The sequence below is a fragment of the Phoca vitulina genome, unplaced genomic scaffold (genome assembly GCF_004348235.1).
Source record: "Phoca vitulina isolate PV1807 unplaced genomic scaffold, GSC_HSeal_1.0 scaffold38, whole genome shotgun sequence".
NCBI lineage: Eukaryota > Metazoa > Chordata > Mammalia > Carnivora > Phocidae > Phoca > Phoca vitulina.
In genome coordinates this window covers 5,635,683-5,659,460 of record NW_022589741.1, presented here as the reverse complement: position 1 = coordinate 5,659,460, position 23,778 = coordinate 5,635,683, and the positions used below count along the sequence as shown (strand labels likewise).

Below are 23,778 nucleotides of genomic sequence, written 5' to 3'. Positions count from 1 at the left end.
AAGTGTAATGAAAACCTTTCAGTATATAAATCCAAGGAAGCAGGATAATTGACATCCAACACTTCGTAGTGTTCCTCCGAGGACAGTGACCACTGAAGACAGAATTTGCCTAAATTTAAGGTGAAGCCAGATTGAACTGTCTACTAAGAGATCCTGGAGGGGGTTTACACTGCCTGCTGTTTTCCTGCATCTTTTTTATGTGGCTGTGACCACCCGCATCCTACTTAAGGCTGTAGAATAAAGTTCTTGGAGCAACAATAGGTAGTTGTGACAGGAAGGAGCCAACTTAACCACAATACTTTGTTATAATTAAATACTGTTGGATAATATATACCTTCCTATAACAACAACAAAAACCCAAACAAACCAGAAACACACAGTCAACAAAGGTAAAAACAATTCAAAAGGAATAAATAAATACTTGCAAAATCATAGCGTTTTTCTGAATTACATGATTCAGAATTCTCATTTTTTTCTCTGCCAGGTCCCTTGTCAGCACCTTTTGGGACCACCTCCTTACTTGATTTTTTTGGGATGCAACCAACTCCTTACCTGATTTCAAGGAGGCTTGGGAAAAGGGATGAAATAGGATAAGTCACAGGAAACCTGCTCCTTAAAGCTCTACTCATCTTTGTAGCTCATCGTGCCTTCCCCTTCCCTATTCTACCTCTTCTTGGGCTGCCTTTGTCTCCCTAATTCAGTCTCTGTTTAGGGAATAGAGGTGGCAGCCCGAAAATTGTGCTTGACTTTAATGTAATTTCTTATATTTACCAGACATGGCAAAGATAGCACCGTTACTCTAATAATATCATAAAGCACACACTTTAAATTTCCATTGACATGACAGAGACCCTAAGTCTGACAACCCAGAATGAAGGAGGAAGTTTTTTGTTGTTGTTTTCCCCTGACTTTTTCCCTTCCAGAGAATTTTCTGTTGGTACTTTTAATTTAGAAGTTAACTGAGATCTTAGTGTGCACTCAACTGAGGACATGAAGTTGCAGGAGTGGAACAGCATAGAATGAGAAGAGGTGTGCTGGAGGGAAATCAGAGGGCACGATTATGGTAGATGGTAGATGTACCATTTTTATTTCTCCTTCAACTCCTTGTTCTAGGGCTTGCCTTAAGTACATGGGAGCTAGCTGGAGATGGACAAGTCATGAGAATTAAACATTTGGACCTGTGCATTTGGCACCATCAATCCAAGATTTCATAGAGAAAGTGGAATTTTAGAAGTAGTCTAACATGTACTAATGGATCAATTTATTACTAATACATTGATTTAATTTAATGAATGCCCATATAATGTGCTTAGGTATATTGCCAACTGGAAGGAAATTGCTACAAGCAACTCTTCAGATAACTTCAAAAGTAGGTGATTTTTAGCATTACTTTTATGGGGAATTCTTGTGAACAGAATGACACATTGCACACACGTACACATTTCTAAGCACCTAACATTTCAGCACCCTGCACAGTATATAGACATGGACGAATCTGCTAAGTCATTTTTACCTTTACATGTAAGCTTGTTATTTGGGAATAGAAGAAAATTTTCTGTTTTATTTAGGTTGGATAAAATGGCTTAAAAAATGAACCCTCCTTTTGGAACGTTGCTTCTCTCATGGTTTCGGTAATTCTTTTTAATGAGCAAACTTCACATGGCAAAATAAATGCCTCAAAATGTTAGAAATAGGGGCGCCTGGCTGGCTCAGTTGTTAGAGCGTGTGACTCTTGATCTCGGGGTCTTGAGTTCAAGCCCCACATTGGGCATGGAGCCTACTTTAAAAAAAATTTTTTTTTAACGTTAGAAATATTTTTTAGGTTGTCTGCCACTTGTCCTGCCAGTGGTCCACAGTACTGAGAAGCTGAAAGTGATAGCCTATTGAGGAAGCATATTCTCATGTCCTAGAAATATCAGTAATTCTAACATAGCTCAAGCCTAATTATGGGTATTGTATAATCTGAGTGTATGGGTTCTGTCCTGTGATCATCATTGAGAGGCAGGAGGTTACAGTTGTGGAATGTCGATTCAGACTGCCTCGTTCTGATTTTTGGTTCTGCCGTTTACTGGCTGTGTGATACTGGGGAAATTACTGGCTTAGTTTCCTCATCTGTAAAATGAGAATAGCAGTAGTTCCTAGCTCATCAGTTGTTGTGAGGTTATAAGAGATAATACATGTGAAGAGCTTAGAATAGTGCCTAGCACATAATATGTACTCTGTAAATGTTAGCTGTCATTCGTCTTAACCTGTCCACTTATTCCCAGTTCACGGCCATCCCCACAGTCCACGTGTCCATCAACCCGCTGCAGGCTTCTCCAACAGCCTCCAAAGTGACAGTCATCCAGGGCAGCCCACACAATAGATAGTGGTCTTTTACAGATTTAAATCAGTACATTTAAAACATTTATTTAACAAACTCTTCTTTAGCAATTACTATGTGGAAGTGGTTTCCTAAAGTGCTTTATAAAATTAACTCATTTAATTTTCAGAACAGCTCAATGGGACAAGGTTCATTTTACAGATAAGCAAACAGATACCAAGTCACTTGCTCGAGGTCACACAGTCAGTTCCTGTGATGGCTAGGATTTGAAGGGAGGCCGGCTAGCCTTAGAAACCACACTCCTAACGATGAGTACCTCTGCTGTTTCTCATAGTTTCGCACCGCGCTTGGAGTACAGTTGTAACTCTGCCATGGCCTTCTGGTTCTGGCTCCCCTTCCACCCTTATCGTGTCCCACTCTCCCCCTCCCCCACAACCCTGCATCACCAGCCTCCGGCCTGTTCCTTAGAAATGCTCTGTGGTCTCCACTTGAGGGGTTTAATGGAGCTGATGGCCTTCTAGAGAACAGTTTTAGGTAACTGCCTTCACTTGACAGCAGGGATTTGTCTGTTTGATAGGAATCCCCAACTTGTAGCACATAATAGGTTCTCAGTGGCAGATAAAAGAATATAAAGGAATGACAAGTACAAAAATTGAAGCAGAGAATATAAATACTGAGTTAAAAGAGATTACTGTAAAAAGAAGGAAAGTTATAGCATGGCAATTGGAAGGTGCATGAGATCAAGTGAAAATTATTTTAAGTCGGGGAGATTTGCCCTGTCAGTGCAGTCAGTGGAAGGTGACCACCCCGAGGCTGTTGGCATGGGAGAAGAGGAGAGACTGTGTGCCCTTTCTCCAAGAAGCACAAGGAAATCAAATCCAGAGAAGATATGGAACTTTTAGCTCTAGGGAAAGAAAAGGCTTCTCTTCATTTATGCATAAAGAACTGTTGGCTAATACTTCATTATGGAGCACCAGCTAAATGCCAAACTGACTAAACGTTAGGTTCTTTACATGCACCCTCACAATTAATTCTCGTAGAAACTTAGAGCTAAGCATGTGCCATTATTATCCCCATTTTACAGATGAGGACATAGAGAGGTTAGGTAACCTGCCCCAAATTATACAGCTACTTAGTAGTAGATCAAACCTCAGACCCAGGTCCCACAGAGCCTGTTGTAGAGATAGACAATGATGGTGTGAAAAGTAGATGAGCTGGGAAATTTGAGACATTTATGGCTAAGTAGGATATAAAGGTATCTTCTCTAAGAGTGGTAAGAAGGAATGTGGAAGAGACCTCGCCTGGTAGGTAGAGGCATATTGAATGAGTCTACACCTTATCATATCTGACATCCTTCTAAACATTTGTCATTTCTCTCTAGGTTATACACTTGAGCAACCATGGATAAAAAGATATGACTATGCAGATATATCAGAAGAGAAAATGGGAACACCAGAAGATAATTTAGATGGAAATATTTATAAAACACCAAATTCTACTAGACTAACACCTGATTCCACTTATGGAATATAAAAATGAAGTACTCTGCTTTTCTGAGCTATAGCCCATCAAGCCCTGATTCTGTTGGTTATAGTCAAGAGATAGTTTATTCTGACCGGAACAACTTGCATATTGTTGGCACAGAATCTGTGTAGCTCAATTAAGTAAGGAAGCCTAAAGAGAAATAGGACATCAGACTGAATCCAATGGTCATGGAAAATGTAGAAATTACTCCTTGTATTCTAATAATCCCACTTAAATAAATACATTTAGGTGCAAAAAATCTTCAGATTAATTTTCTTCTTTACTTGAAGCATTCTTCATTTGTGCATTCATGTCAGGCAGATCTCTTTTTCCATTTAAAAAAGGGGAAAGGGCAGTGTGACAAGTTCTCCTTTTATCAGGAAAGCCAAAGCTCTACCAGAAGCCCAGCCCTCATCACCTTAGGCATCCTTGAAATGAAACTGGGTCACAGGGGCACTCTTAGCTAAAGAAGCTAGAAAAGCAAAAATCTGTCTTTCAGCTTCCACAGGGGAGGAGTAGAGGAGTGGAGGTACCTGTCAGGTCTCCCATTTCTGAATTACTCTATGTTCCCAGAAACATCCTTTGCTACTACTCATCATCCCACTTACCACATTGTATCTTTAAAAATCGGTCTATAATCCCAATTGACTAGAGGCTTGTACCCTCAAGTATTTAAAAAAAAAAACAAAAAACAGTGTTCAGAGGATCTACTGTATATTTAAGAAAAAAATCAGATTTATTGAGATATAATTTCCCATTTTGAGTGTTCAGTTTGAGTTTAGACAAATGTGTACATTCATGTAAATATAACATTCAAGACAGAGTATTTCTATCACCCCCAAATTGTGCATTTTTGCAGTCAACCCAGTCACCTCAACTAAGCCCCTGGAAACCACTGATCTCCTTTCAATCACTACAGTTCTGCCTTTGCTAAAATGTTATATAAATGGAATGATGCTATCCTTTCTCCAGAAAGGGTTTCTCCAATATCTTCCATGCTTTTTTCAAGCCCAGCTAGTATCTTTAAAATCATCATTCTGAACTCTAGTTGCGACATCTTACTAATGTCCGTATTGATTAGGTCCCTGGCGGTCGGTAGTACCTCTTGTTCTTTTTTTTTGAGGTGATTTTTTCTGTCTTGTCATTTTGTCCAGAGGAGAACAGATGAATGAGAGAACAAAATGCTAACAGGGTAACAATGACCCCAGAAAAATATACACTAAACAAATCAGAAGAGACCTGAAACCGGGGGAAAAGAAAGGGAAAGAAAGAAAAAAGAAAAAAAAAAAAAGATAAAGATAAAAAAGAAAAAAACAGAATATGATCAAATATGATCAGGCTGGTGCATAGGTCAGTGCCACACCCTAGATTTTGGGCGTATTTTGGTCTGTTAGAAGAGAGTGCCTCCCAAAATTTTAAAGAAAGAAAAACTTAACATATGTACAAAAATAAAGGTAAATACGATGAAGGGATGGAATATGACTGTAAAGATGAAAATTATAAAAGACTTTATAAAAGGAATTGATAATATAAGAAGTTGGTTGGAAAAAGAAAGAAGAGGATTTAAAAAAAAAAAAAGGGAGAGAATGTGATCAGGCAGGAGACTAGAACAAAGCCATACACTAGAGATTTAGGGTATATTTTGGTCTGTTAGAAGAAACTGTATCCCAAAATTTTCAAGAGAGAACAACTTATATGTATACCAAAAATAAGGTTAACTACTATGAAGGGATAGAATATGACTCTAAAACTGAAAAATAAAAAAGATTTTTAAAAAAGGATATGTAGTCTTTTTTGGTTTAGCTTCTTTCATTTAGCATAATGCTTTTGAGATTCATCCTTCTTGTCACTTATATCAGTACATTCCTTTTTTAATGACTAATATTCCATTGTATGGCTATCCCACTATTTATCCATTCACCAACTGATGGACATTTGGTTGTTTCCAGTTTGGGATCATTATGAATGAAGCTGCTATGTACATATTCATGTATGAGTCTTTGTGGGTACATATGTTTTCATTTCTCTTGGGAAACACCTGAGAGGGGAATAGCAAAGGCAAACTATATTTTATAAGAACCTGTTTTTTTCTTTTTTTATATTTATATAAAATAAAATATAAAATATAAATATATTTTAAAATTATATATTATTGAAGTATAATTGACATACAATGTTATATTGGTTTCAGGAACACAAGATACTGATTTGACAATTCTATGCCCATTGCTCACCATGGTAACTATAGTCACCATACAACATTATTTTATGACATTATTAACTATATTTCCTATGCTGTAGTTTTCATACCCTTGACTTATTTATTTTATAACTGGAAGTTTTTGCCCCTTAATCCCCTTCATCTATTTTGACCAACCCCCCATTCACCTCTCCTCTGGCAACCACCAGTTTGTTCTCTGTATTTAAACTGTTTTATTTTTTGTTTGTTTTACGGTTTTGAGATTCCACATATAAGTGAAATTATATAGTGTTTGTCTTTGATTTATTTCACTTAGCATAATACTCTCAACGTCCATCCATGTTGTGACAGAAGGCAAGATTTCGTTCTTTTTTATGTCCAGGTAATATTAGTGTGTGTGTGTTGTGTGTGTGTGTGTGTTTATCACATTTTGTTATTATAAATAATGCTGCAATAAACATAGAGGTGTAGGCACCTGGGTGGCTCAATCGGTTAAGTGGCTGCCTTCAGCTCAGGTCATTATCTCAGGGTCCTGAGATCGAGCCCCACATTGAGTCTGCTTCTCCCTCTGCTTCTGCTGCTCCCCCTGCTTGTGCTCTCTCATTTGCATGCACTCTCCCTCAAATAAATAACTAAAATCTTAAAAAAAAAATAGGGGTGCATATATCTTTTCAAATTAATGTTTTTGTTTTCTTTGAGTAAATAGTAGTGGAATTACTGGATCATATGATAATTCTATTTTTAATTTTTTGAGGAACCTCCATAATGTTTTCCAAAGTGTCTGTACCAGTTGAAACTCCCACTAAGAATGCATGAGGGTTCCCTTTTCTCCACATCCTTGTCAACACATTACTTCTTACCTTTTTGATCCTAGCCATTCTGACGGGTGTAAGGTGGTATCTCATTGTGGTTCTGATTTACATTTCACTGATGATTAGTGATGTTGAACATCTTTTTACATGTTTGTTAGCCATCTGTATGTCTGCTTTGGAAAAATGTCTTTCAGGTCTTGTGTCCATTTTAAAATCAGATTATTTGGGTTTTTTTGGTGTTGAGTTGTATAAGTTCTTCATATATTTTGGATATTAATCCTATATCATATCATTTGCTATATTCTTCCATTCAGTAGATTTGCCTTTTTGTTTTGTTGATAGTTTCCTTTGGTGTGCTTTTTATTTTGCTGTAGTCCCAGTAGTTTATTCTTGCTTTTGTTTCCTTTGCCTGATAAGACATATCCATAAATACATTGCTAATGCTCATGTCTAAGAGATTACTACCTATGTTTTCTTCTAGGAATATTACAGTTTCATGTCTCACATAAAGGTCTGTAATCCATTTTGAGCTTATTTTTGTGTATGGTGTAGAAACACAGTCATTTCATTCTTTTGCATGTAGATGTCCAGTTTCTCCAACACCACTTATTGAAGAGACTGTCTTTTCCCTGTTGTTTATTCTTAGTTGTTTTGTCATAAATTAATTGACCATATAACCATGGGTTTATTTCTGGGCTGTCTATCTGTGTGTTTATTTTTGTGCTATTACCATACTGTTCTGGTTACTACAGCTTTGTAGTATATTTTGGAGTCTGGGATTGTAATACATCCAGCTTAGTTCTTTCTCAGGATTACTTTGGCTATTCAGGGTCTTTTGTGGTTCCATACAAATTTTAGGATTATATGTCCTAGTTTTTTGTAAAATGCTATTGGTATTTTGATAGGGATTGCATTAAATCTGTAGATTGCTCTGAGTAGTATGGACATTTTAACAATATTAATTCTTACAGTCTGTGAGCATGGCATATCTTTCTATTTGTTTGTGGTGTTGTCAGTTTCTTTCCTCAGTGCCTTACAGTTTTCAGTTTTCACCTCCTTGGTTAAGTTTATTCCTAGGTATTTTGGGGCACCTGGGTGGCTCAGTCGTTAAGCGTCTGCCTTCAGCTCAGGTCATGATCGAGCCCCGCATCGGGCTCCCTGCTCTGCAGGAAGCCTGCTTCTCCCTCTCCCACTCCCCCTGCTTGTGTTCCCGCTCTCGCTGTGTCTCTCTCTGTCAAATAAATAAATAAAATCTTTAAAAAAAAAAAAAGTTTATTCCTAGGTATTTTATTATATTTAGTGTAATTGTGAATGAGATTGACTTCTTAATTTCTCTTTCTGGTTCTTCGTTATTAGTACATAGAAACACAACAAATTTATGTATGTTAATTTTGTATCCTGTAAGTTTACTGAATTCATTTATGAGTTATAGTTTTTTGGTGGAGTCTTTCAGGTTCTCTCTCTATATAGTATCATGTCATCTGCAAATAGTGACAGTTTTACTTCTTCCTTACAGTTTTGATGCCTTTTTTTGTTTTAAAGATTTTATTTATTTTGTAGGGAGAGAGAGAGCACAAGCAGGGGGAGAGGCAGAGGGAGAGGAAGAAGCAGACTCCCCGCTGAGCAGGAAGCCCAATGCAGGGATCGATCCCAGGACCCTGGGATCATGACCTGAGCCAAAGGCAGACGCTTAACCGTCTGAGCCACCCAGGTGCCCCTTGATGCCTTTTATTTCTTTTTCTTGTCTGGTTACTGCAGTGAGGACTTTCCAGTACCATGTTGAATGCAAGTGGTGAGAGTGGACATTCTTGTCTTATTCCTGATCCTAGAAGAAAAGCTCTCAGTTTTTCACCATTGAGTATGATGTTAGCTGTGGGGTTTTCATATATGAACTTTATAAGATATGTTCCCACTATACCTACGTCATTGAGAGTTTTTATCATGAAAGAGGTTGTATTTTGCCAAATGCTTTACCTGCATCTTTTGAGAGGATAATGTGGTGTCTGTCCTTCCTTTTCTTATTGAAGTTATGTATCGCACTGATTGATTTGTGAATGTTGAGCTACTCTTGTATCCCTAGAATAATGTGGTGAATGAATCTTTTAATGTATTGTTGGATTCAGTTTGCTAATATTCTGTTGAGGATTTTTGCATCCATGTTCATCAGAGATACTGGCCTATAGTTCTCTTTTTTGTAGTGTCTTTGTCTGGTTTTGGTATCAGGGTAATGCTGGCCTCCTAGAATGAATTTGGAAGTTTTCCTCTCTCTTCCTTTTTTTGGAGTAGTTTGAGAAGAATAGGTACTAACTCTTCTTTAAATGTTTGGTAGAATTCACCTATGAAGTCATCTTGATCCAAGACTCTTGTTGGTTGGGAGTTTGTTGATTACTGATTCAGTTTCATTACTGGTAATTGATTTGTTCAGATTTTCTATTTCTTCCTGATTTGAATAAAAGGTTGTGTGTTTCTAAGAATTTAATCATTTCTTCTAGGTTGTCCAGTTTGTTGGCATATAATTTTCCATGATATTCTCTTGATGTGGTGTCAATTATTATTTCTCCTCCTTCCTTTCTCATTTTATTTGAGTTCTCACCGAGGTTTGTTAATTTTATCTTTTCACAGAGCCAGCTCTTAGTTTCATTGATCCTTTCTATTGTTCTTTTATTTATTTTTTAAAGATTTACTTATTTTTGTTTTCCTTCTACTAGCTTTGGGCTTAGTTTGTTCTTCTTTTTTTTTTAGTTCCTTTAGGTGTAAGGTTATGTTGTTTGATATTTTTCTTGTTTCTTGAGTTATGCCTGTATCATTATAAACTTCCCTCTTAGAACTGTTTTTGCTCTGTCTCAAAGGTTTTGGACCATTGCGTTTTCATTTTAATTTGTGTCCATATATTTTTTTATTTCCTCCTGATTTCTTTGTTAACCTATTGGTTGTTTAATAGCATGTCGTTTAGCCTCCATGTCTTTGTGTTTTTCCCAATTTTTTTCTTGTAATTGATTGCTAGTTTCATTCTATTGTGGTCAGAAAAGATGCTTGATATGATTTCATATTCTTAAATTTATTGAGACTTGTTTTGTGGCCTAACATGTGATCTATCTTAGAGAATGTTCCAAGTGCACTTCAAAAGAATGTGTATCATGCTGTGTTTGGATGGAATGTTCTGTACATATCTGTTAGGTCCATCCAGCCTAATGTGTTACTTAAAGCCACTGTTTGTTGATTTTCTGTCTGGATGATCTATTCCTTGATTTAGTGGGGTGTTTAAGTATCCCTAGTATTACTGTCTGTTTCTCTCTTTTTGTCTATTATTATTTGCTTCATCTATTTAGGTGCTTCTGTGTTGGGTACATAGATATTTACAGTTGTTACATAATCATGTTGGATTGATCCCTTCATTGTTATGTAATGCCCTTCTTTGTCTCTTGTTATAGTCTTTGTTTTAAAATTTATCTTCTCTGGTGTAAAGTATTGCTACCCCAGTTTTTGTTCCACTTCTATTTGCATGTAATATCTTTTTCCATGCCTTTACTTTCAGTCTGTATGTGTCTTTAGGTTTGAAGTGATGTCTTATAGGCAGCATATAGATAGGTCTTATTTTGGGGCGGGGGTGGGGGCCGCCTTGTTTTTTATCCATTCTGTCACTCTCTGTCTTTTGATTGGAGCATTTAGCCCATTTACATTTAAAGTAATTATTTTTTTCAAGATTTTATTTATTGAGAGGGAGAGGGAGTGCAAGCAGGGGGAGGGGCAGAGGGAGAAGCAGACTCCCTGCTGGGCAGGGAGCCCAATGCAAGGCTTGATCCCAGGACCCTGGGATCATGACCTGAGCTGAAGGCAGACGCTTAACCAACTGAGCCACCCAGGCGCCCCTACATTTAAAGAAATTATTGATAAATATATACTTAGTGCCATTTTGTTGATTATTTTATGGTTATTTTTATAGTTCTCTGTTTCTTGTTCTTTTGCCCTCTCCCCTTGTGGTTTGATGGTTCTTTGGTGTATGCTTTGATAACTTTATTTTTTGTGTATCTATTACAGTTTTTTGACTTGTGGTTACCATTGGCATTGTATAACATCTTACTGCATAGCAGTCTATATTAACTTGATGGTCACTTAAATTCGAACCCGCTGTTAAAGCACTAAATTTTTATTCCTCCCTCCATGTTTTATGTCTATGATGTCATAGTTTACATGTTTTTATTTTCTGTATCCCTTAACTAATTTTTGTAGCTATAAATGATTTTACTATTTTTGTGTTTCAGCCTCCCTACTACTGACATTATGAGTAATTAATCTACTATCATTACTGTATATTTGCTTTTTACCTGGAACATTTTTCCTTTTCATTTCATTTTTCCTTTCATAATTTTCTTTGCTTTTCACTTATAGAATTCCCATTAACATTTCTTATAACGGTGGTTTAGTGTGATGAACTTATTTTTACTTTTGGTTTTCTTGGGGGGAAACTCTTCATCTCTCCTTCAGTTCTGAATGATAACCTTGCTGGATAGGGTATTCCTGGTTGTAGGTTTTTTTCCTTTCAGCACTTCAAATATATCATGTCACTTTCTTCTGGCCTGCATAGTTTCGGCTGAATAGTCAGCAGTAAGCCTTTTTGGGTTTCTCTTGTATACAACTGTTCTCTTTTTTTCTTGCTGCTTTTAAGATTCTCTCTTTATCATTACTTTTTGCCATTTTAATTATTATGTGTCTTGGTGTGGACCTCCCTGGGTTCATTATTTTAGGGGCTGTCTGTGCCTCCTGGACCTGGATGTCTGTTTCCTTCCCCAGATTAGGAAAGTTTTCAGCTATTATTTCTTCAAATAACTTTTTGCCGCCTTCTCTCATTTCTCCTTCTGGGGTCCCTATAATGTGAATGTTATGCCTGATGATGTCCAGAATTCCCCTAACCTATTCTTGTTTTTTATTATTCTTTTTTCTTTTGCTCTTCAGCTTGGTTTCTTTCCTTTACCTTGTCTTCCAGATTGCTGATCTGTTCTTCTACATCCTCTAAACTACTATTGATTCCCTCTAGTGTATCTTTCATTTCAGTTAAAGAATTCTTCAGCTCTGACTGGTTCTTTTTTATATTTACTGTCTCTTGGTTGAAGTTCTGAGTTCATTCACTCTTTTGTCAAGTCAGCGAATATCTGTATGACCAGTACTTTGAATTCTTTATCAGGTATATTGCTTATCTCTCTTTCATTTAGCTGCTTTACTGTGACTGTGTCTTGTTTTTTCATTTGGGACATATTCCTCTCTCTCCTCATTTTGTCTGACTCTTTGTTTTTGTTTCTATGTCAGGAAGTCCCCTGGTCTTGGAAGTAGTGTCCTTGTGTAGAAGAGGTCTTGTGGGCCCTATAGTACAATCCCCTATAGTCACCAGAATTAGGTGCTTCAGGGGTGTCCCCTGTGTGGGCTGCATGCACCTTCCCATTATGGCTGAAGCACCATTGCCTCTAGCCCAGCCTGCTGCAATGACCCACTTTGCCTGCTGTGGGTACACTGGCAGCATTTGCTCCCAGTGCTGTTGGGAGGCCCATCTATGACCACCACAGGCTCACTGCTGTGTGGAGCCAGCAGTCAGCCCAGATGTCTGCAGTTAGCCCCTCTGCCACAGCTGTAGGTGCACTGGAGGTCAGGGCTTGCTCCCTGAACAGCCAGCTAAGGAGCCTGGCTGCAGTAACTGGGAACACACTGGTATGTGTGGTTATCTCCTTTACTTTCCAGGGCAGGAGTCACTTTGGAGTGGTGCTGCTCCTGGCCAGGGCTGCCTACAGGATGTGGTGGAGCCAAAGCTGCTTTGGGTAGACAGGTAGGGTGGGGTGGATCTGTAGGGGGGAGCACAGAAGCAGGGCATACTTTGTAAGCCAGGTAGATGGAGAGTGTTAGCATTGGCTCCTGCAAGCTTCTGGCTGTCTAGGCTGGGGGAGGAGAGAGAAATGACACCCGCAAGCACTTTTGTTCCTGGAGACATTTACAGAACCCTGCCCCTTCAGCACATGTTCTCCTTCATGTATGCCCCAGGCAGTTTTCAAACTGCTTCTTCTGTGCTGTGTCTTGGGCAGTTATTTAGAATGCTGGCTCTTTAAGGGTAAGGACTGTTTCCTATTGCCTTCACACTGTCCCACAGTGGAGCCTGCTGGTATTTAAAGCTTCTGAAGTTAAGATCCACTGATTTTTAAACTTATCAGAGTTAAGCCCCACTGGTTTTCAAGCCTAGGGACTCACCTTTCTCATTGCAGGTTCCCATTGCCAGGGGTGCCCAGTGTGGGGTCTCATCCTCTCACTTCTCCTTGCTTGTGATGTCCCTCCTGTTTTTGGTTAGTTGCATGGGGTGGGGGTGTGGAGTTGGAGGGCGGTTCCCAACCTTGTCTCCACCACTCCTCCCTTTTTCGGTGTGGCCTTCTGTCCAGGATTAGCTGTGGTAAACCTGTTCTGCCAGTCCTCAGGTCATTTTCCAGAATTAGTTGCGATACGTGTAGTTGTTACCTTGGTGTGTCTATGGGATGAAGTGAGTCCAGATCCTCCTACTCTGCCACCTTTCCTCCTGTTGAACTCAAGAATCTGTTTTTTAAAGTGGCTGTACCAATTTGTATTTCCACAAGCAATGAACAAGTTTGAGTTGTTCCACTTATATTTTGTCACTTGGTGTTGTCAGATGTTTAATTTAAGTATTCTAATGGATGTATACTGAATGGCATCTCATTGTGATTTTAGTTTGCATTTCCTAAATGACTTAGGATATGAGGTTCTTTAATGTGCTTATTTCCCATTTGGATGTCTTTTTTGGTGAGGTATATTTTAAAATCTTTTGCCAATTTCAAGTTAGTTTATTTCCTTATTGTGTTAAAAGGTTTTAAAAAATATGTTCTAAAAACAAATCCTTTATCTGATACTGGTTTGGCAGGTGTGGCTGGTGTTTTCATTTTCTCAATGTCTTTTAAGGAGAAAAAAAGTTTTCATTTTAATAAAGTCCAGATTACCATTTTTTTTTTTTTTTTTTTATGGCCAATGCTTTAGTGTCTTCTCTATGAAATCTTTTCTTAAACCAAGGTGACAAAGGAGTTCTTATACAAATTTTATAATTGTACCTCTCACATTCAGGTATATCTAGTTCAAGTTAGTTATTGTATATAGTGGGAGAGAAGATTTGAGATTTGTTGGGGGGGGGCGAGAGAGGGTTTGCATATGGATATGCACTTTTTAATTTTTTTTCCAAATACGATTACCTTGGAGCCTTTGCTGAAAATCAGTTAGTCTCATATGAGGGTCTGTTCCTGGATTCCTTATCCTGCTCCATTAATCTGTGTCTAATTTTTATGGCATTACCACCTTGTATTTGTTTCTATGGCTTTAAGTCTTTCAACCTTGTTTTATCCTTTTCAGAATTGTTTTGGCTTATTCTAGTTCCTTTGCATTTCTACATAGATTTGAAGTTCCAAAAGGGGAAAAAAAAAAAAAAAAAAAAAAAAGCTTGTATTTTGATTGGATTGCATTGATTCATTGCATGTATCAATTTGGGGAGAATTGCTATCTTATTAACAATATTGAATCTCCCAATCCATGAACATAGTACATCTCTCTGTATATATTTAGGCCTTTGCTTTCTCATTAATGTTTTGTAAATTTCAGCATACAGGCACTTCACATATTTTATTAAAATTATGCCCAGCTATTTCATGTTTTTGATATTTTTAAATTTTAATTATTGTTTTTTAATTTCAAATTAGGCATTGCTGGTAATAAAGGAAAATTTTACAGATATTTTATTTCCTGATATAATTGGCCTTCATTTAGTGACTGATGAATTGGGAAGCATCCAGTCTAGAAAATAGAAAAGAGCTTTTTACAAAGGAAGAAGTTTCATAGACCAAGGTGAACAGGAACAAGGAAGTTATATTGGGCATTTAACTGGTTAAAAGAGTATATTACTTTTCATATATGGAGAAAAGGGAAGACTGGGAGTCTGGTTAAGTAACTTATGCTGAGCAGGCAAGTGCTAATTGTTTGGTCTGGGCATTCCTTTTCTGGGAGAGCTGAGCATAGAAACTGAGCTGTTTTGGTTTGCTGATGTGGGATGTAGAATAAGTGATCCCATCTTTGGCCTAGTCTGGACACTCTGACACTGGTACACAAAAATATTGTTGATGTTTTGTATATTGACCTTTATCATGTGATCTAGTTCTAGACCTAACATATAGAATCTTGAGAATTTTTCGATGTAGATGATCATGTCATCTGCAAATGGAAGATAACTGTACTTCCTACCAAACTGTCTTTTCTTTCTTTCTCTTTGCTCTATTGATGGGTACAAACTCCAGTACATTGTTGAACAGAACTGGTAAGAGTGACATCCTTGCCTTGTTCCTCATCTTAGGGGGAAAACATTTAGTCTTTCACCATTAAGTATGATGTGAGCTGTGAGTTTTTCATGGATGTCCTTCATCAAGTTGAAAATGTTCCTTTTATTCCTAGTTTGATGAATTTTTATCATAAGTGTTGAATTTTGTCATTTGCCTTCTCTGCATCTATTGACATGATCATATAGTTTTTGTTAGTTTATTCACATTGATTTTCACATATTAAACCACCCTGGTATTTCTCAATAATGTCATTTGGTCACAATGTACTTTTTTTTTATATTGATGAAATTGATTTACATTGCATCATGGTACTGGTCTTCAGTTTTCTTGTAACTCATAATTTTTGATATAAGATTAATGCAGGCCTCATAAAATGGGCTCTTACTAAAATATCAGGAAATATTTGAGTAGCACTGGTGTTCTTTGAGTAGAAGGCATTGATTCAACAGGATTGTTTTGTGTTTAATTCTCCTCATGCCATGAATATGTTTGGGAGGCCTATGAAATCCACTTTCCATGTTGGGTTTACACTACAATGGCTTTAAACAAATTTGTAACCAGTTGACTGATTACCCATTTTTCTCTTAAAATATTTCCAACTCTCATTATCATGCATACCGAAAAAAAAAGTTGTTTAGAAAATACTAAGTTTAGGGGCGGCTGGGTGGCCCAGTTAGTTAAACACCCGACTCTTGATTTCAGCTCAGTTCATGATCTCAGGGTTGAGAGACTGAGCCCCACATCAGGCTCCACACTCAGCGGGGAGTCTGCTTAAGATTCTGTCTCCTTCTCCATCTGCCCCTCCCTCTGCTCATGCTTGCTCACTCTGTCTAAAATAAATAAATCTTTTTGAAAATACTAAGTTTAGCAATATTTACAAAGACGTAAGTCTACAGTGAATATTCAAACACTGTATATACCATCAGGGAACACTTTGAGGTAGTTTTCAAATAAACTAACATTAAAATTTACTAGCAAAGCTAACAACACTACTCAGAATCTGGTTTCAAAATTATCAGTTGGGAGGACATATTTTGCTTCTAAAACTTTTCTTTCTCAGCTATATGGTTAGCGTTAGGGTATGTGCCTGGTATTTTGCAGTTTAGAGACCTCTCCTGAGGGTTAGGGTTAGGGTTAGGGGTGAGGGATTAGGGTGTGTACCTGGCGTCCTGCAGTTCAGAGACCTCTCCAGAGAATAAAACCCCAGACTTGTGCTGGGGTGAGAATAGACATAGTAGCCATCCACTGAGCTAAGGCAAGGAGGGGATTTGGGGATCTAAATACTCTTAAAATACATATTCAATTGGTCCTTCTGTTTTTAACTCTACTTTCCCAACCATTTTCAGAAATACTACCAATACTTAAAATATCTGGGGTCTTCTCCAGGATAACTAGGCTGCTTCTCAGCTTTTCTTATTGTGTGTTCAGGAAGCCACTTTCTTCAGCTCTAGGGTTAGGGTTAGAGTGTGTGCCTGGTATTTTGCAGTTGAGACTTCTCCAGAGGGTTAGGGTTAGGGTTAAATTTAGGGATTAGAGTTAGGTGTTAGGGTATGTGCCTGGTAATTTGTAGCTGAGTCCTCTCTAGATAAAGAAGCCCTGACTTCTGCTGGGGTTAGGGCTAGGGGTCAGGGGTGGGAGTTAGGGTTTGTGCCTGTATTCCTGCATTGAACTTGTTAGTTCTTGCAATAGCACTCATAGGATTTATATAAAGTACACAGTATTTTATTACTTTCAAGAATGACTCAGCCATACCCCATTAGGGTGGCTACTATAAAAACAAAACAGCCCAGAAAATAACAGGCACTGAGGATGTGGATAATTTGGAATTCTTGTGCACTGGTGGTAAGAACATAAAATGGTGTAGCTGCTATGGAAAATAGTATGGTGTTCCTCAAAAAATAAGAAATATAATTACCAGACGATCCAGCAGTCTGGTAATACACTTATATACTTTCGGCATATTAAGAGATGTTTGTACAGCCATATTCATAGCATTATTCATTACAGCCAAAAGGGGGAAGCAACCCAAGTGTCCATTGATGGATAAATGGATACACAAAATGGTGGTATATATTCTGACATACATGAATGAACCTTAAGGTCATTGTGTTCATGAAATAAGCCAGTCACAAAAACATGAATATTATATGATTTTACTTATAGGAGGTAGCTAGGGACAGAAAATAGAATGGTGGTTGCCAAGAGCCACCTGGAGGGGAGAATGGGGAGTTGTGGAATGGTTATACAATTTCAGTCGTGCAGGGTGAAGAGCGCTGGAGACAAGCTGCACGTACACTTAGCACTACTGAATTGTACACTTAAAAATAGTAAGGATGGTCAAGTTATGCGTATTTTACCACAGTTAAAAAATAGTGACCCACACGTTATTTGTAGACCAGCAGTGAACACACACTTACAACATGGCAAGAGCCAAGTAAAATAATGACCATTTCTCTCCTACATGTTTCTGTCCCAATTTGGAAATACTGACCTTCAATACTGTGTGTCAGTGTTTCATACTCTCACCATGCCAGTGACAACAAAAAATGTCTTTAGACATTATGAAATGTCTCCTGTGAGGGTGGGGAGTCAGGAAGCAAAATCACCCCTGGTTGAGAAGCACTGCTTTAGAATCATAGACTGTGCCTAAGTGTACAAAGTACACATTTTTACATATTGCTGGACATTAGAAACATTATGCATGCTGTACTTTATGGGCACGTTACAGAATTTTTTTAGGGAATAATTTTCAGTATATAAGTATGTAAGATTTTCACCCTCCTCATTTAGATTCAAACTTTGTAAAGATCTGACTCTGTGGTATTTATGCAAAATTCATTTTTTCAGAAACAAGAGCCCCAAAATCTGAAGGACTGAATTTATTTATTTAAAAAATGATAACTATTATGGAATGCTAACTTCACATTTAGTATAGTAGGACCTTTGTATTTGTCATATTCCAGGATCTATCTTTTAGACTTTAGAAATGTCAACTAGATCACTCTCTGGGCCCAAACAAGGACCATTTATTTGCCTTTTTGTGATGGGGTAATTAAGAGAGACAAGCAAACTGACTGTTTAGACTGAGATACAGCCCACCAGGCTGGTTCTGTGTAGCAGGCTTCCCAGTGGACACTGGACTGGAAGTGGTGGGTCTGGGTCTGCCCCAGACCACAGGCTCTAGGGGTCGACTGTTCCTGCCTCATTCACCGCTGTCTCCCTCGGAACTAGCCTGGGCCAGGCACACAGAACACTCACGCATCTGAATAAAATAAATGAGTCTTAGCATATATTTTCTTTTACAATTGTTTATTCAAAAACAGGGAACAGTGTAGTAAAGAAATGCATTCAATGGTACTAAAATAAATCTACAGAAAATATATAATTTCATTAAAGTGCAAACAAAATACTTGAAATGACACATATTTCTATATTTCAAGTCAGTATACTTTCTACTTTTTTAAAGAATTGCCTACAGCAAATAAGAAATCCAGAGTTTTTCCTCTTTGCTTTGATTTCCTTTATACCATATTTAAATCTTTAGCATTTCTAAGTGCATATATTTTAAATGTATACTAGGAAGGAGACACCTTGAGGTGGTATGACCAGCACAGAGAGTGGTGTGAGGGCGATGATCTCCCTTAATCCAGACAACACTGTTCTGCCTACGATTTATTAGCCTTTCTAGTAGATGCTTTACTTGGTTTGCACTCAACTGACTAGTGAAGCCTAGATTCTTTGTCCATCTTACACTTGTACCTTCAATTTACTATATTCTGGTCTTGGACAAGTTACTTATTTCTCTAAACTTCACTTCCTCCAGCTGTAAACTGGAATAACATCACTAATCTCCCACAATATGCTGCAGAGAATGTACATCAGGCACTCAGCATACAACAAATTGTATAATTAATATTTTAAAAACCTATTTATTTCTAGACCGTGTTCCTGTCAAAATCTTTAATTCCATCACCTGTGAATTAGCTATTCCTCCTAGATTTGTTATCTGCAAATTTGGCAAACTTCAAAACCATTATTAAGAATATTTGAAACAGGACAGGAAACTTAGGGCATACCTCCAGGCTGACGAGGAGATTAATGATGTTATATAACTGCATACGTCAACTAGCAGGACAAATGCATATACCTGCACCGTCATCTGGCTAATTTCTTATTCCATCCACGAAGATTTTAAGGCTTTCTTATTACAATCCCTTGATTCACTACAGTAATAAAACTTCCTGTACATACTAAGTCTTCATTTAGGCAGATATACCAAAGTAAGTTTGTAATTTGAAATGTAAAATAATAGTTTTAAGAAGAGTTCTCCAGAAACCTTATCTGGAATGAATTATTCTTAACCCAGGTCACTCACAATTCCCACAGAGAAAGCCTTGCTGAAGCTCACCCTCCAACATTACAAAATACATGGATAAACATTCCACCAAATACAAGATTCAACAGATACAAACAATAGGAATTTGATGTAATGTAGAGCTACTAGAGAGAAAAATAATTTTTTAAAAAGATTTTATTTCTTAAGAGAGAAACCACAAGCAGGGGTAGAGGTAGAGGGAGAAGCAGGCTCCCTGCTCAGCAGGGAGCCCGATGCAGGACTCAATCCCAGGACCCTGAGATCACGACCTGAGCCAAAGGCAGACACTTAGCTGACTGAGCCACCCAGGCGCCCCGAAATGAAAAATAAATTTTGAAAAAAGAAACATGGTAAACAGTCTAAAAAGGAGATTATATATAGCTGACAAGAGAATTCATAAACTAGAAGAGATATAAAGTCATCAGAGAGAGATAAAGTACAGAAGGGTTTAAAAGATACAGAATAGAATGAGAAGGCCCAATATACATTTTTAAAAATAGAAACCATCCTAACTGTGTCTTAGAAATTTGTTCTCCATAAAGTAACTTCATTATTCAGTAACACTGGGTGATCTTCCTACTGAAAATCCAGACATATTTCTTAAGTACTAACTTGCTTTCAATATTGCTTATTTTTAATGTGGCTTTACCACGATATATAGATGGTCACAATTTTAAAGTTTTTTTCTTCCTTTTATAAATTAGTATCAAATAACTTATCATTCATATCTAATATCTGGGAAACAAGTTTTAATTAAAAGCTACCTCAATCCAGCAGTTTCTTTCTTCTAATTCATACTCAAGCAAACACTGTCAGTGATGCTCTCTGCCCTCCAGCTGCTTCCACTTTCAGCTAAAGCATCTGTCAGGGGTTTTACTGAGAACAATACATGTACTTGAAAAGAAAAAACAAATGTCTAGCCTATAAGTACAGCATGAATGACACTTATTTCTAACATGTGATAGAGGAGATTTTCCTTGAGACTGTCCAGGCCTCTTTAGGTGACTGACTCAAGTATTAAACACTTTTTTAAAAACAGTAAATAGTTCACTTAGTTAAATATTAATACCTATTCAAAGTCTGCTGGATGGGTTAAAAATGAAGGCCACAGTATAATTTCTAAAGGTTGAGCTGAAGGGAAATTCATATGCTGGATCACACCCAAGCTTTCCATCCTGGGAAAAGTCGGCTGAGATTTTTGGGGTCCATGGCTTGCTGGATGAGCAGATTCACCTGCCCCCCCACGCTGAGCACCGTTCCTTCCTCCACTCCTTTCAGCTTCTCTTGTAGTCTCATCAAGACTCGTTCCGCTACTTTGTTGAAACTCTGGTCTGTGTCACTGAGGACAAACACACAGGTTGTAGTGCGGGGGGACAGTTCAAGGGCCTCGGGAACAGGACAAGCTGAGCAGTTGGACAGTAGGGCCCTTGTTCGTAACAGGCGGCTCACCTGAGGTTGCGTCTGCATTCCGGGTCCTCTCCCCCGGGAGTGGAGTGCAGCTCAGTGTCGTCCTCCGGCCTCTGCTGTAAATACAGAGCCTTCAGAGGATTCATGGTCCAGTCGAACAGGGGGTCGTAGAGGAGAACCTAGGCAGAACGTACGTGTTAGAAGAACAATGTGCCTTCCGATGACGTACTTAGAGACAGACGAACCAGTGTGATAAAAAATAACAGAGGCCAGTCAAATGGTAGGTGACTGGGGGGACGGGGACGACCTCTGGAGGCGCTTCCCGTCTCCTTGTGGAGGAGACCGTGTCCGCACAGTGCTCCGGCTTCCTAGCCCCTTCTGAGTCCGTTCTTCTCCCTGGGTGGGGTGGTGACATCCCCTGACCTGTTTCTGACTCGGTGAAACTAATCTATTTCAAAGAGCTAAGGACTAGTCCCTCCCTCCCTTCTCTCTCTCCGCTTCACCACTAGGGTCCTGAGCAAAGGCACCCGCTCTCGCCCCATCCCTCCCTCAGGTGGGATCGGCAGGGGGAGCGGGAAGCACCCGCAAGCCTGTGTGGGCCTCACGCCTCCACCATCTTATCCAAGCATTTTATCAGTAATAGAGCTAACACTCTGACTTCTGTTCCTAAGGCTTTTTTTCTCTCAATTAGTCCTAAATTCCACTAGAGAAAACAAAGGGTCTGCTTTACTGAAAGCTCCTCTAAACCCAAGGTCCTTTCTGTGGCTGAGCCTGGTCCGGATCTCTCTAAAGCCGCGTCAGTGGCCAATGTGAAGTCACACGGGAGCCCTGGAACTTATGGACAAACCGCATAGATTCGAAGTCAGTGCCCCCACAGTTTTTAGTGACCCTGGGGGTTGCCCGGAGCAGATTTTGGTACTGCGGATGCCGGACACGTCCTGGAATGAAACATGGAATGCTTAAAGGCAGTTTACAGTCCCAGCCTACAGAAGTACTGAGAAAACACAAAAAAGGGCAGCAGCAGAAAGTGTTACAACTCTGTCACGGTGGAATATTCTGTTAATCCACAACGGATTTCTACACTTTGATTTTGTGTCCTGCGACTTTACTGAATCCATTTATCAGGTCTACTAGCTTTTTGGTGGAATCTTTTGGGTTTTCTATTTTTGGTATCATGTCGTCTGCAAACAGTGAAAATTTACTTCTTCCTTACCAAGTTGGATGCCTTTTATTTCTTTTTGTTGTCTGACTGCTGTGGCTAGGATTTCCAGTACTATGTTGAATAAAAGTGGTGAGAGTGGACATCCTTGTCTTGTTCCTGACCTTAGAGGGAAGGCTCTGTTTCTCCCTACCGAGGAGGATGTTTGCTGTGGGTTTTTTCATATAAGGCCTTTATTATGTTCAGTTTGTTCCCTCTAAACCTACTTTGTTGAGGGATTTTATCATGAATGGAAATTGTACTTTGTCAGATGCTTTTTCTGCATCTACTGAAATTATAATATGGTTTTTATCCTTTCTCTTATCAATGTAATAATGTATCATGTTGTTTGATTTGCAAATACCGAACCACTCTTGCATACCAGGAAGAAATCCCACTTGGCCACATGGTGAATGACTTTTTTAATGTAGTGTTGGATTCGGTGTGCTAGTATTCTGTTGAAGGTTTATGCATCTATGTTCTTCAGAGATACTGGCCTGTAGTTCTCTCTTTTTATATTGTGTTTATCTGGTTTTGGTGTCAGGGCGATACTGGCCTCATACAATAAATCTGGAAGTTTTCCTTTCTTTTCTATTTTTTGGAATAGTTCGAGAATAGGTATTAATTCTTCTTTACATGTTTGGTAGAATTCCCCTGTGAAGCCATCTGGTCCTGGAGTTTTGTTTGAATCAGTAATCAAAAACTCCCAACAATTTCTTGCTGGTAATCAGTCCAAATTTTTTTACATCTTCCTGCTTCAGTTTTGGTAGGTGCTTCTAGGAATTTATGTATTTCTTCCAGGTTGTCTAATTTGTTGGCATAGTTTTTCATAATATTCTCTTGTAATTGTATTTCTGTAGCGTTGGCTGTTATTTTTCCTCTTTCATTTGTGATTTTGAATCCCTTCTTTTTTTTTTTATGAGTCTGGCTAGAGATTTATCAATTTTGTTGATCTTTTTAAGGAACCAGCTCCTGGTTTCATTTATCTTTTCTTTTTTTTTTTTTTTTTCAGTTTCTATTTCATATATTTCTGCTCTAATTTTTATTATCTCTTTCCTTCTACTGGCATGATTTTTCTTTGTATTTTTTCTAGCTCTTTTAAGTGTAAGTTTAGGCTGTTTATTTGGGATTTTTCTTGCTTCTTGAGGTAGGCCTGTATTGCTATAAACTTCCCTCTTAGAACTGCTTTTGCTGCATCACAAGATTTTGGACCATTGTGTTTTCATTTGTTCCCATGTACTTTCTGATTTCTTGGTTGACCCACTCATTGTTTAGTAGCATGTTATTTATCCTCCATGTATTTGTGGTCTTTCCAGATTTTTTCTTGTGGTTGACTTATAGTTTCTTAGCACTGTGGTCAGAAAAGATGCGTGGTATGACTTTGATCTTTTTTAATTTGTTGAGACTTGTTTTGTGGCCTAATATGTGATCTATTCTGGAGAATGTTCCATGTGCACTTGAAAAGAATGTGGATTCTGCTATTTTAGGGCGAAATGTTCTGAATATATGTTAAGTACATCTGGTCCAGTTGGTCATTCAAAGCCACTGTTTCCTTGTTGATCTGTTTGAATTG

General features: G+C 38.2%; 2 protein-coding genes across 5 annotated transcripts in view; one reads left to right on the top strand and one right to left on the bottom strand.

Moving 5' to 3' along the window:
* Positions 1-3,856, top strand: part of CUNH11orf65 (chromosome unknown C11orf65 homolog) — a 66,741-nt gene extending 62,885 nt beyond the window's left edge. The window contains exons 8-9 of the mRNA XM_032427699.1: positions 1,314-1,369; positions 3,705-3,856. Coding sequence (XP_032283590.1) covers positions 1,314-1,369; positions 3,705-3,856 — 208 coding nt within the window. The remainder of the gene's footprint in view (positions 1-1,313; positions 1,370-3,704) is intronic.
* A 16,046-nt stretch (positions 3,857-19,902) lies between these two features.
* Positions 19,903-23,778, bottom strand: part of ATM (ATM serine/threonine kinase) — a 124,475-nt gene continuing 120,599 nt past the window's right edge. For all 4 annotated transcript variants that reach the window (XM_032427692.1, XM_032427694.1, XM_032427693.1 and 1 more), the window contains 2 exons: positions 21,050-21,186; positions 19,903-20,939 (listed from right to left, as the gene is read on the bottom strand). In XM_032427692.1, the coding sequence (XP_032283583.1) occupies positions 20,756-20,939; positions 21,050-21,186 (321 nt within the window). In that variant the 3' untranslated portion in view covers positions 19,903-20,755. The remainder of the gene's footprint in view (positions 20,940-21,049; positions 21,187-23,778) is intronic.